The sequence below is a fragment of the Ipomoea triloba genome, chromosome 15 (assembly GCF_003576645.1).
Source record: "Ipomoea triloba cultivar NCNSP0323 chromosome 15, ASM357664v1".
NCBI classification, from domain to species: Eukaryota; Viridiplantae; Streptophyta; class Magnoliopsida; order Solanales; family Convolvulaceae; genus Ipomoea; species Ipomoea triloba.
In genome coordinates this window covers 19705241-19723667 of record NC_044930.1, presented here as the reverse complement: position 1 = coordinate 19723667, position 18427 = coordinate 19705241, and the positions used below count along the sequence as shown (strand labels likewise).

General features: G+C 33.4%; 2 protein-coding genes across 7 annotated transcripts; both read left to right on the top strand.

The window, feature by feature from the left end:
• Window positions 1–485: 485 nt before the first annotated feature.
• LOC116006020 (immunoglobulin A1 protease autotransporter-like) lies at window positions 486–9652 on the top strand. 2 transcript variants are annotated; one of them, XM_031246266.1, is made up of 15 exons: window positions 486–852; window positions 2707–2910; window positions 2983–3164; window positions 3874–4000; window positions 4081–4275; window positions 5124–5174; window positions 5306–5353; window positions 5578–6525; window positions 6623–6727; window positions 7063–7133; window positions 7406–7457; window positions 7540–7626; window positions 7708–7748; window positions 8719–8769; window positions 8879–9652. In XM_031246266.1, the coding sequence occupies exons 1-15, from the start codon at window positions 748–750 to the stop codon at window positions 9369–9371; spliced, it is 2760 nt and encodes a 919-aa protein (XP_031102126.1). In that variant the 5' UTR covers window positions 486–747; the 3' UTR covers window positions 9372–9652. The 2 variants fall into 2 exon arrangements, with proteins under 2 accessions (XP_031102126.1, XP_031102125.1); XM_031246265.1 differs by having other exon boundaries at window positions 8719–8790.
• A 388-nt stretch (window positions 9653–10040) lies between these two features.
• LOC116007102 lies at window positions 10041–13198 on the top strand. 5 transcript variants are annotated; one of them, XM_031247694.1, is made up of 4 exons: window positions 10041–10242; window positions 12012–12173; window positions 12249–12489; window positions 12570–13198. In XM_031247694.1, exons 2-4 carry the CDS (start codon window positions 12078–12080, stop codon window positions 12770–12772), a joined length of 540 nt encoding a protein of 179 aa, XP_031103554.1. In that variant the 5' UTR covers window positions 10041–10242; window positions 12012–12077; the 3' UTR covers window positions 12773–13198. The 5 variants fall into 5 exon arrangements, with proteins under 5 accessions (XP_031103554.1, XP_031103553.1, XP_031103552.1 ...); XM_031247693.1 differs by having other exon boundaries at window positions 11873–12173; window positions 12570–13137; XM_031247692.1 differs by having other exon boundaries at window positions 11870–12173; window positions 12570–13137.
• Window positions 13199–18427: the final 5229 nt, after the last annotated feature.

Here is an 18427-nt window from a genome sequence, read left to right as displayed (position 1 = left end):
TTTTTGTTTTGTTTTTTTTTTTCTCCACTACCATTTTCCTTTTCCTAATCACACTCACAAAAACTCTTCAAAAATTACACCAAAATCTCCACTATTGAGGAAGGCCTTAATGAAAGTCAAAGAAAAAGGACAAAATTAGTTGTTAACGTACCTATACCATTTTCCTATTATTAGTTAATGATTTAAAAAAATATCATAAATTGCTATCATCACACTTCATACAATTGTCATCTCAAGTTACACGTTCAATTGTTCATTACATATATGTATGCTTTTTTGGCGCCGAACAGTGGCATACCACATTCTAAATTTCAAAGGTCTATAATTACAAAATAGCCCTTGTATATGACAATTCGCGATTTTGTCGTCAATATAATGCAGCGCTCCAATCCCGCTTCTCCAACTTAAAATCTGTAACTATATAACTATATATGCACAAAAATTACACCTATACGGAGCACTATATATATACACATATTTATTTATTATTTATTTTATTCATAATCTCTTCTCTGCGTTCGTGGAGTCATCTGGCTTTACTGGTTTTCTAGGGTTCCGCGACCTATCTGAATAAGACTCAATCCGTCTCTTCTCTCCAATCTTCCCTCCCGACAGGGAATACCACCAAAGCGACGAGGGATTTCGTGGTCCGGGAGTTGAGGAGGACGACGAGGGAACTCTCTTCCTAGGGTTTCGTTTCATGGTCTGAGTTGGAATCGGTAGATTTGTGTGGGAGATCTTGAGAAGATGGCGGCGTCCTCAGGGAGAGGGCTCGAGGAGCAGTTGGCGGAAGCTGGAAACAAGCTTCTCAAGCCTCCTTCTTCGGTTGATGAACTCCTCCCTTTACTCGACGTAAGTCCTAGGGTTATTATTACACTTTCAGTTTTCTGTTATTTCTGACCCCTTGCCGTTGCTGGCTTGGAATTATTTTTCTTCTCTGGAGTTATAGTCGGGAATGAATCAAATTCTATGCCGTTTCTATTAATTTGTTTGATTTTTTTGGTGTTTTTTTTTACACTATGCTTTTTCCTCTAACGACGCAGCATTTGTACAGTTGTTCTATGATTTCTTTAATTTGACGGAGGGTTAGTTCAGTATTAGGAACCAGACATGTTCGTAGTAAGAGAGTTGTTTTACTGTTCATGTGCTCTAGGTATATGATACTTTGTATCCGTTCAGCTCCTATAATAGTTACTAAGATACTTTACTCTCTTCGAGCTTATTTTGTTCCCTTAGGCTCAATCCGTCTAGGTTAGGACCCTAGATTGTCCAACTGAAAATGTTGCATCCCTTTTGCTAATTAATGGTGTTAGATGTATCCTTTCGGAATCTCAATTACCAATATAGTAATGCTGCTCTGATTATTACTGGTCATGCCCTAATTTGCTTAGCGAAAATTTTGTGTTGAAGGGTCATAAAAGTACAAAAAAGGAAGCAGGATAAATAAATTTTTTATCCTGGGATTTTATTGGGTGTGCAACAGATATTTTAGTTGTAGTTTTCTGCTTGACTTGAAACAAGAAGGAATTTTTTCTTCATCTGTTTTAGGTATTAAAACAGATGCCTGTTTTTTCGATGAAATTTGAGGGTATGCTGATTGCAATGCCCTTAATTTCCAAAACCACATGTGAAATGAAAACCATGCTGGTTGGAATGCCCTTAATTTTTTTGCAAATGCAAATAGTCTATTTGGTTTAGAAGATAAGGGTCACAATTTCTTATGGTTCAAGATATCGTTATTTTCTCAGTGCTGTCTATGGACCTATGAAGCTTTTCTTTTGATTGGTCATCCGTTGAAGTGGAATGCTGTCAAATTTGTATACTGGTAGTGCACTAGTTGGTAATCTACCGCTCTGCATAGTCTATTATTAATTAGGAAAAAAGGTTGGTTTTAGACATGCATTTTGGTAGTGCACTTATTTTGTTTTTAACTAGCACTGCGACTTTTGTATTCTTTACTTGAGTGTTGGAGGATATTTTTAATGGTTATAAGTTCTGGTTTCTCTTCAAACATTGTATTATAATACTTTGTGCTGCTTTAGTGAACAATTATGGCTGCAGTTTTCTAAGCACTCTATACGCTTAAATCATTGGAATATTGGATTGATCTTTTATCTACAAGGTTGTCATAATGGTCATACTATGAGATTCTAAATTTATAAGTATCACATGACTTTTATGAAGCACCTAAGTACCTAACCTTCTTAGGTGTGTGCGTTGTCTTATAAAAATGACTTAACTGTGAGTTTTGGTGCATTTTGGGGCAATTATATTACCAATGCAGTTCCAAATAAAAAAAAAGATTAAGAGGCAAAAATATGTAGTTACATTTCTTCTGTACTTGATGGCTGTTGGAGAGATAGTTTGGATAAGAAATTGGGAATTGTAACAAATTTATGAGTGTCATCTGTTTTCTTCCTAATTATCTGTAAGGGATGATGCTGTTTTTGCATATCTGCCTTCATTTCCACATGCAATAAAGTGGAAACACAGAAATCTTTTGGTACACATTCAGCGTAGTACATATCAGAATAATGCTCTTGAATGCATCAAGTATAGTTTCATGTTTGATTCTTCAATATTTCAGTAACTAAATGCTGTGATCTGTATTTAATTTAGATATAGATACTAAACTTGTGAACAATCTAAATGGCACTCTTATTATTCACTGTGATGTCTTTAATTTTTTGTTTTCATGGTCTTAAGGAAGCTGAGTCTTTCCTCACAAAAGTGGAGCAGTCACCAGCTAAATCCATGCATGATGCACTTTCTCCAATGATTAAGGCATTGGTAGCGGATGAACTTTTGAGGCATTCTGATGTTGATGTGAAGGTTGCCCTTGCTTCTTGCTTAAGCGAGATCACAAGAATTACTGCACCGGATGCCCCATATGACGATGAAAAGATGAAGGTATCAATATCCCATTATTTTTCTATTTTCTTTTTCATCAGCACCATGTAAAATTCTATTGTTTATATACAGGTTGTGTTCCAATTAATAGTTTCGTCTTTTGAGAATTTATATGATGAGTCAAGCAGATCCTTTAGCAAGAGGGCTATGATTCTTGAAACCGTGTCCAAGGTCCGGTTATGTGTTGTTATGTTGGATCTGGAATGTGATGCACTTATCTCTGACATGTATCAGCACTTCCTTAAGGCCATTAGGTATGACATTATTACTGATAACGCCCAACATTTTTGTTGTTGCTGTACCATAAGTTCCATATATTCAATGTTGTTACATGCTTGTTTTTCTTTTGGTGGGATTAATTTAAATTGGATATTTATTTTCACAACTATCTCTTTTTTACTTCAACCATTATTGTTTCTGAACATAAGAATTGTAGTTATGTACTTGCTGAAATTTCAAGCTGCAATTCACTTTGGTGATGAAACACATCAATTTTCCACTTTAATCAATTTAGACTGACCTTTTCTATGTCACCTACTCATCCCCCAACTACAAATAAAATAAAAAAGAAATGATATAAATATGTCATGCACATCTGGAAATCAAGCTGCTAGTTTTAGCTCCTTAAATTCGTTCTTCCTTTCTTTTTGTGAAAATTTATCTCATTGATCTGTAGAATTCACTGTGTAGCATCACTTAACTAATATATTCTTCAGGCATTAGATAACAGAGGGCTTCATATTATTTTGATAAAAATATGCAGTTACGACTTATGAGAGCATTGCATCAATGAAATACTTGTATTTTTTAAAAATGAAATATGAATTATAAACACAGGATGAATAAATAATATCTAGAGTAGTGTCCTTTAAGATGCATTAATCATTGTTTAACTTTGATAACTTAATATGCATGTTGATGGAAATTGAGTAGTTTTCTCTAAGCTGTATCTTCAACTCTCAGAGAATATCATCCAGACAATATCTTCTCATCCATGGAATCAATCATGATACTTGTACTCGAAGAAAGTGAAGATATTTCTATGGACCTGGTTACTAAGCTACTGGATAGTGTCAAAAAGGAGAATGAGGTACTGTTTAGCTATTTCTGTCCTGATCTTTCCCCTTAATGTAGTCATTGGGTCCCTGCTGATTGGTTTTGTTGTTTCAGGAGATAAAGCCAATTGGTAAAAGGTTGGCAGAGAGTGTAGTTGCAAAATGTGCTAGCAAGCTAAAGCCTTACATAACTCATGCTGTAAAATCTCTGGGCATTTCTTTGGATGAGTACAGTAAAGTTGTAAGTTCTGTACTGCAAGGGACTCCTGTAGCTGCTGAGCATAATAATGATACTTTGAAAGAACTATCGGTATTGTCACCTTTCTAAAGTTATTATACTTATCTGCTTTTATTTCCCTAAATCATCAAAGATTTCAACCAACATTAAGACTGCTTTTCTATTTGCCAGGAAAATTCTTACTCATTCCATTTCTATGTGATATATTGTTGACACTGAAGAAAACTTCTAAATTCCAGCTGGATAGTCCTGTGGAAAGTCTTATTATTGACACTTACTATAATTAGCATACAAGCTTTTGGGCTTCTTTCTAATTAAACTGGGCATTTTGCTATTTATAAGAATAGTAGTAGTGGTAGTAATAATAATGATAATTATGAAAGTGACTATGTTCCTCAGCATTGTCTCATTGTTTACTCAACCTAAATTCTCTTTAAACTATTTACTAAAGTAATTTTATAATTCACTAGAATAACTTTTTTGTTTTTGATAATTAAATATTTTATTGAAGCAATAGCTGTGCAACAGAGCACTTTATTGAGGACATGCACAAGAATTTCAGATGTCAACAAGCCCCCTTGCATACATTTTAAGAATTTTCTTTAATTATTCCAGATTTTCTTCTCTGTATCATTGCAATGAGGAACAAATCCCATATTTTCTTGTTAATACTGACACACAGTTTTGTGTGTGTGTGTGTGTTGGCATTATGATATGTCTCTTTGTGCTGTTTAAATCGAGGTTTAATTCCTTGTAGAATGATCTTATAATCCAATCTTGCTTATCAGTTAATATACTATTCTTTTAGTTTTAATATATGTATATAAATTCTGTGCATGTTGAGATTTTGCATTTGAAGTCAGTTAACTGCCTTCTGAACGCATAACTAACTTTTGTGCACCCTTTATGACTTGTTCAAGTGTGTGGAGAGCAAGTTAGCTAGTTCTGCCGAGAGAGCTCATGAAACTCAGGTATATGAGTACATACTTTTTGTTTTGTTTTACTGTTTCAATTTTTTATAGTTTTTTTTAAAAATTTTTTTTTTTATGTTTTTTTAAATTTCTGTATTGAAGATTGACTTATTTGTGTGGATGATATGTAGACTGTTGAGAACAAAGCATCTACTGTGTCTTCAGATGAGTTGGGCCAGGTAAAGATATGTGAAGCTACAAAAATTGATGAGTTATGCCAGACATGTTTGACTGTTGGAGTTTCACTTCTAAAATTTTAAGAGCACGCTAGCTTGTTAGCAAGTCTAGCGTTGTGCATTAGTGCTCTGGCAAAGCAATAATTGTTATAGCGCTCTTGCCGTGGCATATTATCGTGTATACGTATTTAGGCATAGTCATTATAATATATCTTTTCTTCTATCAGATGGCTGTTGACACTAAACAAGAGGCATGTTCAAAAGATGAAAATCAAGCTGTGAATACATCTCCTAAGTCAGTTACTAGTAGTGGTGTTAATGGAGGGAATTCTGTAGAAACCGAATCTTTAGCAAAGTCGGGGGATCATGGTCCTAACCAGACAGATATTGCAAAGCTGACACCTAAATCTGACACTGATGATTCACAGGCCAATAGCTCAATGAAATCAGAGCCAGACAAGTCTGATTACAGTGCTAAGGAACAGGGAGGGAAGTCTAACTCACAAACAAATTCTGCAGAATCTTTGGACCAAGCTCCTGATAATACAGAAAAAGAGACTGAGAAGCTTCCAGATAGTCAAAGAAGTGAGAGAGATGTTCATGGTTCACTTGTTGAAAATCCACCTGATAATCATCCAGATGAACAAAAAAGTAAAGGTGAAGATATTGACAGTTTGCCTGCTGACAACACAACTGATGAGGCAGCCAAACTATTGGATGAAAACAAGACTAGTGCTCAGATTTCTCCACATAAAACATCTGAGGATGAAGCTGCCAATGTTGCTTCCTCACACCCTAGTCAGAGCCTTCCTGATGAAATCCATGAGGAAGAAGAGCCTACTCAGCCAAAGGAGGATGATGATTTGGTTCAGGACGAGAGTGTCTCTACTGAAATTGCATCTAAGAAGCCATCTGATGGGACAAGTGATTCTGAAGCACAGCCACAGGAGGATCCTGGTATCAGGGTGCAGACTGAGACTTCTCATGAGGAAGAAGCTGGTACCATGAGTGATGCAGAGGCAAAAGACATAAAACAGCGAGGTGAGAAGGCTGAGACTAATATCACAGAGGGTGGTTCCTCAATAAGAAAGAAGAATAACACAAAAAGACGTGGACGTGGAAAGGCTAATATGGACATTGATGTGCCAAAGTCCTCTGCAAAAGATGATAGCAATGTAATTTTTGACTTCTCACTATCAAATCTAAATTCTGTGACCCTTATATTTTTAATTTCTAAGTCCATCTAAATGAACATTTCTATTCATCATGCAGAAGATGTCTTCACAAGAGTCTCCTCAGAGGTCTGCTGAAGATGATGGTAAAGAAGGAAGCCAAAGAAAGAACACAAAGAGAAAGCGTCCTTTGGGCAAGGAGAAAGTACTATTATATTTTCCTGACTTAACTGAAACTGCATGCAATTTTTTTTATAAATTTATTTAAATGATTTGAAACTCAAATGCTACATACTAAACCTGTTTCGTATATCATACTAAACCTTCACTTTCGTCTTGGAAATTATTCTCAGTTTGGTTGTTGTTTTAAAGACATACCTTTTTGAGGATGTGTTTATTTGTGTTTGTGAGGGGTGGGGGGTGGTGTTATGATTGCCCTGGTCTTCTCTTAATCTGCATACTTCATTTTTTTTTCTGAATTCAAAGTTATTTATTTATTTATTTATTTTTGCAAATGCTTGATTGGTTAATGTATGTCAGGTACCGGATATAGCATATGATGAGAGCCTTGTTGGTTCCAAGGTCAAAGTTTGGTGGCCATTGGATAGTGTGTAAGTTCTTTTCATTCATCTATAATATAAATCAGGAGCTTTTGAGATCCTCGTCAGAAGAGGAGTGAATGATTTAATGGGTGTAGGTTATATGGCTACGGTTGGGTGTTCATTTTATGGGCTGGAATTTCACTGGGCAATCCCACCCTGCCTCATTGCTGTATTATTGTGCTAACTCCTAAGCACTGCCGGGTGTAACATGGGCCTGTTGGCTATATGCTTACATGTTTTGAAATTTTATCAAAAAGCTAACTTTGCTTTACCAATTGCAGATTTTATGAAGGTGTCGTAGAATCCTATGATCCTGTTAAAAAGAAGCATATGGTCTGTTCATTTTTCCCTTTGATGTTTTCTTTATGCCATGTGGCTCTTACAGAAAATGAACAGTTCCTTTATATTTAATCAGGTTTTGTACACCGATGGAGATGAAGAATTTCTGAATCTTAGGAAGGAACGATGGGAAATTGTTGGTGAACATTTGATGGGAGAATCGGTATGTTTCCAGTCAATGTGCATTTCCTACCTTCATTTTAAAATCACTTTTAGACATTATTTGATTATCCTATTTTGACAGGACTTGGACGAACCATCTAGCCCTGATGCTTCTGCCGAGATGTGAGTGCTACTTTTTCATTAGATGAACAACTTATTCTTTCTTGCTATTAGATGTTTTGTGAAAACAAGGATTGAGTTGGTGTTCTTACATTATCTCTCTCTCTCTCTCTCTCTCTCTCTCTCTCGCTATTCCTACCTGTTAAAAGATTTTATGTTACTATATGTTCAGAGTAATCGAGGATATAAGTTGAACCTTGTTGATAAACGAATATTTGTTTTGAACATTGTCATATCATATTGGAAGTACCAAGAAATATATTTCCAGCATGTGATGAAGTCTTTCTTTCTCTGCGACTTCATTGATGTCAACTCTTAGAGATTAGTGCATGTTTTCCCAAACTTGTTGCTATGCTGTGTCTGTAAGCTTATTTCTTTATTGGACTTTGGACGTGCCAATGTCTTTTTAAGATCTTTTCAACCCTCCTACCATTTCTCTTTGATCCGTTTTGTGTGCTTTGGTGCTCTCCTTTAGCATACTATTACAGAGTATTTCTTTCCGGGGTTCTGAATTTTGGGTCTAGTTAAGCACATTTCTATCTACAACAGTCGTACCAGTCAATATTATATGGATATGATCTTCAAGTGGTGGAAGGTTTTTATTATTTTGAGACAGCCATTAAAATTAAGCATAGGAACTTTATGAATTAAATAGGATGTTTTTGTAATAGCCTTTATATAGAACATGTTTTCAATGTTGAATGAAAGTTTTGCATGGTGTCATATCATTCCATATTCTTTCCAAATTTTAGATCTTATTCCAGCCAGTATCCTGTTCCATATTGTCTGTTTTCTTGCTCCTGCTAATGAGACATAATACATTTGTTGTCTTCATCATATTGTTATGTTCCATCATTTTGTACTCCTTCCATATTTTAGAACATTTCTTCAGGTTTTAACCTTTTCTTTTGACTTTTGAGACTTCTACAATATTTTTTTTTCTATTTGTTTATGAGCTCATTCTATATTGCAGGCAGAAGAAGAAAAAAACCAGAAGACAGGCTGAAACATCAAAGCATGACAGGTCAGATGTTTCACCTAGGAGGTTTGTAATTCATTTATTCTTCTGTTTGTGTCAATAATTTGTGGACATGATGTGAGAGAATATTCATTAAGGGGTAATGTTTAAGCAGTGGTGGATCCAAGGCCAAAGGCACAGCTACAAAATCTGGTCGTAAATCCAAGGATGATGTTATTGTTGAGCCAAAATCCAAAGACCGCGGCCTAAAATCTGGTGGTAAATCTAAGGATGTGACTAGTAATAAACTTAAAAATGATTCTGAAAAGGGCTCGGGTAAGTTGAAAGATGTTATTAGCAGCAGCTCTCCGAGGTCTAAGTCCAAGACAGATATCTCTCCTAAGACTGCCAGCAAATCCCAGCAAGACACTGTGACAAAATCAATCCCCAGGTCAAAAGGTAAAGCTCTTCAAAGCGGTGGTAAGCCCAGTGCCAATGGCGGTACAGGCAAAGGAAAGTCTATGTCAAAGGGCAAGGAGACTGGGGATGTGAAGGAAAAGTCCACAGAGGTAGCAAAAACACCAGATAGCGGGAAGGGGAAAGCTTCGGGAGCATCCAAGGAGCAAGAAACTGAGTCAAAGATTGGGAAGAAGAGAAAGAGGAAGTAAAAACTGAGAATAGGGGGTGTCCTACTGTAATCTCTGACTATTGTCTTAGTTGCCTAGGTAATTTTTTTTTTTTTTCGGTTTTTGCTCGGATATATTCTATTCCTTTAGAAATAATTTGTGTTATTATCTTATTTAAGTTGACTAGATGTATCATACTTCTTTTTGTGGAGCCAATAGTACCATATGATGTTGGTTAGTTTATAGTGCCCTGTGGATAACTGCAAATTCGGATATGGAGCATTGCCATTGTGTTATTGTACTCAATTCCAGCCTCTTGCTTACTATGATGTTTTTGGCATTTTACTATTTGTAGTGCTTTGTCTCCTATGAAGAAAAGTAAGCATTTATGTACCCAAGCTTGATTGCTTAATAACTCACTGTAGCTCACACTCGACTCTTCATAATGCAAGTGTGATGCCTGACATTTTTGGTTCTACAACTATAGGGGTACAGTGAATTTAGTCCAATTACGGGCTGTTTGGTAGAGAGTAATAAAAAGGGCATTAAATTTAAATTCGGTAGAGAGTAATAAAAAGGACATTAAATTTAAATTCATTGAATTGATAAATTACTGTGTTTGGTAAGGGAATTGTAATTCGGCGACTTTGCGGAGAAAAAGAGCTTGGATGAAGACTATTTTACCCTCCAATAATTAACCATTCTCCATCTGTCATTCACGCCTCATTCATTCCTCTCTCATCTCACATTCAAGCCTCATTCTCATCTCACATTCACGCCTTATTCTCATCCGTCATTCTCATCTAACATTCACGCCTCATTCTCATCCGTTTCTATCTGGGTAGCAGCAAAACAAAAACCAGAGGATCGAAGATCAGCGATTGCTTGAAGCTTCTTTCTCCAAATTTTTCAGGTAAAATGCTCTCTCCCTTCTCAATCTCTTGTTTAACTTCTTAATTTTTGTATCTTCTTGACAGAATTTGGATCTAGGGTTTGTTCATTTTTATAGATTTTCACTCATTTTTCATTCTTTCTTTTTTTTTTTTTTTTTTTTGTGCTTTTATTCCCTTTTCTACACTACAAACTTTACATTTGTGCTAAAATTTGGGCTTTTCATTCATATTTTTCATTCTGTGTATTGGATTGTTTTTTAGGGTTGACTGTGATATACTCATTAGTTAAAGAACTACAAATTATCATAGAAATTAATTAATTAGTAGTAATTTTGGTTTGAATACTATTCATAAATATTTAGCCTAGTAGGGAAATTACAGTACTGTGGTAATTTAGGAATATAATATATGAAATTAATTATTATTGTAATATATGTAAATTATGCTAATTAATTAGTAAGCTAATTAATTAGTAATGTAATATATGAAATTGCACTAGTGTGGTATATGTAATATATGAAATTGCAGTAGTGTGGTATATGTGTAGTAATGTAATTGATTCATACAAAAGTAGTGTGGTATATGTAATATATGAAATTGCAGTAGTGTGGTATATGTGTAGTAATGTAATTGATTCATACAAAAGTAGTGTGGTATATGTAATATATGAAATTGCAGTAGTGTGGTATATGTGTAGTAATGTAATTGATTCATACAAAAGTAGTGTGGTATATGTAATATATGTAATTGATTCATACAAAAGTAGTGTGGTATATGTAATATATGTAATTGATTCATACAAAAGTAGTGTGGTATATGTAATATATGGAATTGCAGTACTGTAGCAATGTAATTGATTCATACAAAAATAAAGGAAAGTAATTGATTCATACAAAAATGTTCTAAATTGAAAACAAAGCTGATGATCCATGATCACATAATTTCTAGATGCTACCCTGAGGGTAGTATCCATGATCACATAATTTCTAGTTTGAACTATTAGCAGTAGGTATTAGGAGTATGGTTATACATCATATTGCTCAGTAGGTATTAGGGATGTAATTCTTCATTTGTTTAGAGGTAATGTAACTTTGTGGGTAATGTAACTTGCTTTTTTTTTTATCTTGTCTAGTTAGGAGCATGGTTATGCATCATACTCATAGTTTATTGCTATTTGATCTTGTCTTTGTGGGTAATATAACTTTAGTCATGCTATGTATGTTATTGCTTTGTGTGTTTATAAAGCAAGCATTTTGTTGACTTTATTGTTTATAGATAACAAGAATAGAAATTGATGAAAGAAGAAAACGAATTGCAGCTGCTTTGACTTTATTCTTGAAGATGTATACTATCGTTAGTAGTTTTTTACTTTTGATGGCATCAACTGTATCCCGACCAAGAATTAATAGGCGTTATTCTCTTGATTTGGAAACAAGAGTATGTGAGACGAATTGTATATGACAATGATGAGTCATGCATTTCACTACTTAGGATGAATAGAGAAGCCTTTTTCAAACTATGTGGAATGTTAGAAAGTATAGGAGGACTTAAACCAACAAAAAACATGCTTGTTGACGAACAAGTAGCAATATTTTTGCATATTCTTGCCCACCATGTTAAAAACTGAGTTATTAGACAAAATTTTAGAAGATCGGGTGAGAGCATCAGCCGAAGATCGGTTGTATGATTGACCTACATAGTTTAGGAACAAAGAATGCGGATACTGGATTCAAAGGGGGGTATTTGAATGAGCTGGAGAGGATGCTAAAAGCTAAATTACCGACTACAGACATAAAAGCTAAACCTCATATTGAGTCAAGGATAAGGACTTTGAAAAAAGATTGGAGCGTAGTACATGATCTTTTCACTAGTAATAACAGTAGCTTTGGATGGGATGACGAAAGAAAGATGGTCACGGCTGAAGACTTGTGTGTGGGATTCTTATATAAGTGTAAGTATTTTTTATTTCATTCTAATTATGTGAAAACTTTAACTTTATACTTATATGAAAACTTCCTTTATTTAGACTCACAAAGAAGCTGCTCAGTTCATAAGGAAAACTTTTCCTTTCTATCATGAATTCAGTTCTATCTATGCAAAAGGTCGTGCAACAGGGAGGGATGCACAAACTAGAAAAGATATTATTGAAGAAATGACTAATGAGGAAGGCATTGGTGGGATCAATCTAGCTAGTGAAGATGAAGATGTTGGTGATGAAGATATGCCAGATCTAAATTTTAGATTTACCCAAGCTCAATCTTCATCAGGTAATATCATTATAATCATATGAAAATTTCATTCTATTTATGTGAAAACTTTAGATTTACCCAAGCGCAATCTTCATTAGGTAATAGGGCACGAAGTGAAGCAAATTCAGATTCATTATCTAGTGGTGGAAGAAGGAAGAGAAAGATTAGTGATAGAGATGAACCAATTACTTCACAATCCTTTCATAATGCGGCAATGATGTTGAGTGAAACATTGGTAATGGTTGGTGATAAACTTAGCAAGAGCATTGGAACTGAATTAACTCTTCAAGAAAAAGTGTAACAGTTAGATAAAGAGTTAATTCAGATTGATGGATTATCAAATGAAGAATATTTGATGGCTTTGATTAAACTTCCTGACCGTCCAAATCAGATGCTTGTGTTTTTTAGCATTCCACCGGAGCGAAGATTAGAATGGGTGAGGGCTTTTCTTGCTACACATTGACTATGTTGGCTGCATGTTGACTTTGTTCGTGAATGTGAATGTTGTACTATTAATTAGTATGTTATGATGGTTTTTGTACATTTTATTAACCATGTGGTATTGTAATATTTGTAATATTTTATAATTTTTTTTGGATGTAAGCTTTTAATAAGCTAACATTTTATTAAGTATATGTTAGTGTAATATTTGTAATGTTTTAATCATGTTTTTTTTTATGTAAGCTTTTAATAAGCTAAACATTTTATTAAGTGAATGTTATTGTAATATTTGTAATGTTTTTATGAATTTTTTTGGATTTAAGCTTTTAATTCAAACTTGTTATATTGTAAATTAGAATTTGAAGCTGTTGTGAGAAAATATTATTATTATTATTATTATTATTATTATTATTATTATTATTATTATTATTATTGCATTATACAGTCAAACCACATTGTTACATTTTCCTATTTACATCATACATTTTATTATTATTATTATTATTACATAAGGGCATTTTGGTCATTATATCATTTATTCCCTTTCAATTCCTTGCACTTATATTTCTGCATACTAAACACTGTAATTGCAATTCCTACTTTATTCACCGAATTACAATTCTTTCCCCCCTAATTCCCTCCTCCTAACCAAACGGGTTGTTATAGTATAATGGTGTTTTTTCCCCTTCATCGGGATAAACCTGTTCCATTGATATGGAACTGAAAGTACGTACTTTTATTGCAAAAAAAGTTGTCACTTTCTCAAGACCTTTTTTAGAATAGCGGAATTAAATAAGTTAATTTTTCAACATTACTTCAAAAAGTAATCTTGAAATTTTAACTAAATAATCTTGAAAACATGAAAGTGTAATAAGAGATATTATAGTGGTTCAAAAATTATACTCCATCTGTCCCATTTTATCTGTCATACTTACTATTCATTGGTCAAACAATCAAACAATCAAACTAACTCTTTCTTCTTTGTTTATTTTCTTTATTATTTTTTACTTATTTTTAAATTTGATTTTTTGTATTTAATAGTGTTTTTAGTGTAGTTTTTAAATATATAAATTTTGTATATTAATACTAAACTTAATATTATGAAAGTTGAATTAAAAATAACCTCAGTCAAGCCTTAATATTATGAAAATTGAATTAAAAATAACTCAGTCAAGCCTCGGTAACCAAACCAGACACATAAAATGAGACGAAGGGAGTATAATTTTTCTATTTTATTTTTTTCCTTCTCACTAGGAAGAGATTCATTAGTATTCTTATTTCCAAACAAATTACAAGTTCATTAGGTGTTTCGCAAGTATCCACCACTACTTGCTACTCATTTTTATTTCTATTTTCAATAGAGATCTTCTTGAATGATTTTCACCAAAGTTAAATGTTCCTTTGACATTTGGACTTGATCTTTCTTTGCAAATCTATTGAGTCTTGGAGTGAAGCCATTTTTAGGTTGCACCTGTGAGTGCTTGAAAATTCTTATTAGTAACTTGATTTGTGCATTGTAGTTATGTGTCTTACTCATCATGTAATCTTCACTTTTATATTGCCATTTTGAATTTGTTCATAAGAAAGCGACACATACATTTTTTACTTTTCATCAATTTAAAAAATATATATATTTTTAAACCTAAAATTGATATTTTGAATGTTTAATTACATTTATTCTAACAAAAATGCAGAGTAGACAAGTCGTTCACTACAAGTTGCTTCTTAAAAGTTTTTTTTATTTTTTTTTATTTTTTTGTCTTTTTATGCATTTTGCCCATTTGAAAAAAAAAATTCTTATTGGTTTGTGTGTAGATAAAGTTCTTAATTGCAATACCTTATTTATATTGATTTTGGTTATGTCTCGTTTAAATTGGTGGAATATAGTGTTTAATCTATTAATATTTGATTTTTAGAAATTTTTAAGTAAAAATGATAAAATATACACTTTGTGACATGTTAAGGGTATTTTGGTCATATCACTCTCATATGAAGTCTAATTGAGGTGATTCAAGTGCCCATGGAAAGTTAAGACAATCCCCTACAACATTCATATTTATAGTTTCAGAGATTCGAGATAAATCATGATAAAAAAGGCAGACATATTTTGATATGCGCAATTACATGACCTTGCAACATGTTGATAGCATTTCAATCATATCTTTTTTCATACGAACTCCAATTGAGGTGATTTAAGTGTCCATGAAAAGTTAAGATGATCATCTATAACTTTTCTATTCAAAATTTTGGGAAATTTGAACTAAAGCTTGGAGAAAAATCCAAGCAGATTTCGATACGACTGTGTTGCAGGCTTGTAAGGTGTGTCACTTGGATGGTGACGAATTTCGACACCCCTTGTGACACGGTCGTATTATAGGGTATGTTGAATCTCACAAATCTATTTAAACAATAGGGAAAAATGACACTTTTTCCCCCTAAGTTACGTGCATATAACACTTTTTTCCCCCGAGTTATTAAAGTGACAATTTTTCCCCCTCAGTTATTTTAAAAGTGGTAGTTTTTCCCCCTAAAATGTTAAATTGACATTTTTAACCCTTAAAAATAACTATTTCATTTATTTTTATTCTCCAACCAATTATATTACTAATATGCATGGAAGATTACGGTTCGATACAAACCTAATCGAACACCGTAGCAATTGAACTTAAAAGTATGGACGGTTACGGTTACGGTTCAGAACCGAAAAAATAAAATAAAATAATTGTTAAATTTAGACTATTTTAAAATAAGAAATAAAATTATAAAAATAAATAAATAAGTTTTGATTGGCGGTTCAAAATCGAAATTTGAACCGAACTGTACTGATTTATCAAATAAGTGTTTGATCATTTTCACTATATATGAATGTGGTTCAATTCCGGTTTACGGTTCAACAATTATTTAATTTTATTTTTTCGGTTCTGAATCGTAACCAGAACCGTCCATACTATTTCGAACCGAATCGTGATCATTTTCACTACAGTGTTTGGTTAGGTTCGAACCGAATCGTGATCATCCATACATATAAGTAATAATTTGTTGGAGAAAAAAATAATGAAATAATTATTTTTAAGGGCAAAAACGTCAATTTAACATTTTAGGGGGAGAAACTGCCACTTTAATAACACAGGGGAAAAAAGTGCTATATGCACATAACATAGGGGGAAAACGTGTCATTTTCCCTAAACAATATTTTAAATCATTTTGAGGCACTTTTTATCCCTAGACTTCAAGATGATTCAGGACACTTTTCTAGACTTCAACCAAGCTTTGAGAGACATCTTTGCATCTCGGGAAATCTTGGACGAAAGATTTCTTCGCAGATTAAAATGAGTTTTTCTATATTCTTGAATTCTTCTATCATTTATTTGATTTCTTTCACCTTTGCCTCAATGTTTTGAGGATAAACTCATAGTACTTGAATTTATGATGCATGTTAGGATGAGATCTTGTTCTTAATTGTTTTTCTTACCTTAATATAATTGTTTATCCTTAGATTCAATTATTTTTTTATCGTTCTTGAATTAATAATTTCTTGCTTATTAAATCCATGTTTGATACATATATTTGCGATAAAAATATCCTCTATATGTGTAGATTATCACACGATTGAAAGGAGTAGCGCGCATGTAACCCTAGAAATAAGATGACATCAATCATCTTTGATCAAGTCAAATCGTTTAGTAGAACTAGTAAATCTTTAATGCATTTTTTGGAGGGTTTTAATTTAGAAGAGGTTCTAATTAATCAGCATGGGGATTAGTTGTTAATACTCCTAAGAAAGATATTAACATAAATTAGGATGTCTCACGACCTTAAGCATACACAATTATTTTGGACATTTATTTATTGTGGTCAATGAGGTCATATGGAGAAATCATAGGTTCAAGTACCCTTTTTTTCACTAGTTGATTTTTTTCAATTGTGTTTTGGATTCTCTTTGCTCTTATTGGTTGTTTAGTCATTTATCTTATTTTAATTACTAGTTTTACACGCGCATTGCACGACTGATTTAATGCCCAATATTTGTATTTATTAAATACATAATTCAAAGTATATCGGTGCAACTACTATGCAAGATTATATATGATAAGTTCATTATAGTTGGCATTACAATTAATGTTTAATATGCATTTTTCTAAAAACAATTATCTAAATACTTATTACAGTTGGTATGGTATTAGGTAGTGGATACTACTTTTGGTTGAAATTACTCTAAGTTTTGTTAATTCGCTTTTGCATGGGTTTGTTATTGTCTTTGTCTTCATTACTTGTCTGCTTCTTTTTTGTTAGTGCAATTGGGTTACTAGTGCTAGTTTGCAAAAAAGAACGGATTTGATCCAATAGTTTTGTTGCATTAAAGAAAGAGATGCATGCAATCTCTCAGTTGATTCCCTTATACTAATATATATAAAATTGGCCCCGTCATTTTTTAGCCATTGATAGTCCACACTTATCACGAGAAACCTATTTCACATTTGATCATGATTTTATACACACACACACACACACACACACACATACATATATACATACATACATATATAGGGGCACGCTCTAATGAGAATAAGCGCTCATGAGAGAAATAAGAATCATTTACAACTATCCACGTGTCCAGATCAACGAATCAGATGTAATTAAAAAAACAACGCAGTCGCATTTTCGTAAATAACTCAAAACTTGGTGCAAGTAAATGTGTTATAAGTGCAAGTAGTTGGTGCACATTTGCAAATAAAATCACTTACAAGTGCAAGTAATTTACTTTGTTAACAGTCGTGCACCTAGCTGCACTTGATTATAACGTTAGGTGCACTTAATATTGATGCTCAGTGTAAATTTTACTTGCACTTAGGTGCACTGTATGAAATTGCTACTTGCACTTGTAATATATTTTACTTGCACTTCGATGGTCAATTATTTATGAAAATACCACCGCGTTTTTTTTAAATCAGTGTTTATGATCCGTTAGATCTGGACACGTGGACGGATGACATGCGTTCTGATTTCTTTATTAGGCGAGTGGTTCTCATTTGAACGCGATCATGTGTGTGTGGGTGTGTATAAATGGGTTCCTGTGCAGTTTATTGTCTCAGGTGCGGTTGTGCAGTTAAATCTGAGCCATTGATCTTGCCTAAATCAACGTTTAGGATTAACAGTGATTACAAAACGAGTGGTGACAATTTGATCTTTTTACATTTAAATCAAATTTAAGGTGCATGATTTTCTTTCTTAATGTACGTGGTTTTCCTTCTTAAGGTGCGTGGTTTTTGTGCTTAATGTGAGTAGTTTTTGTATTGTGTGGCTTAAGGTGCGCCATGTGTTGAAAACTTAAGTGCGTCGATCTAAAGCTTTAGGTGTGTGGTTTTCCTTCTTAAGGGGCGTGATTTGTGTGCTTAAGGTGAGTCAGTTGTTAAAACTTAAGGTGTGTTGGCATAAAGCTTTAGGTGCGTTGTTTTCCGTCTTAAGGTGTGTGATTTGTATGCTTAATGTGTGTCAAAACTTAATGTGCGTCATT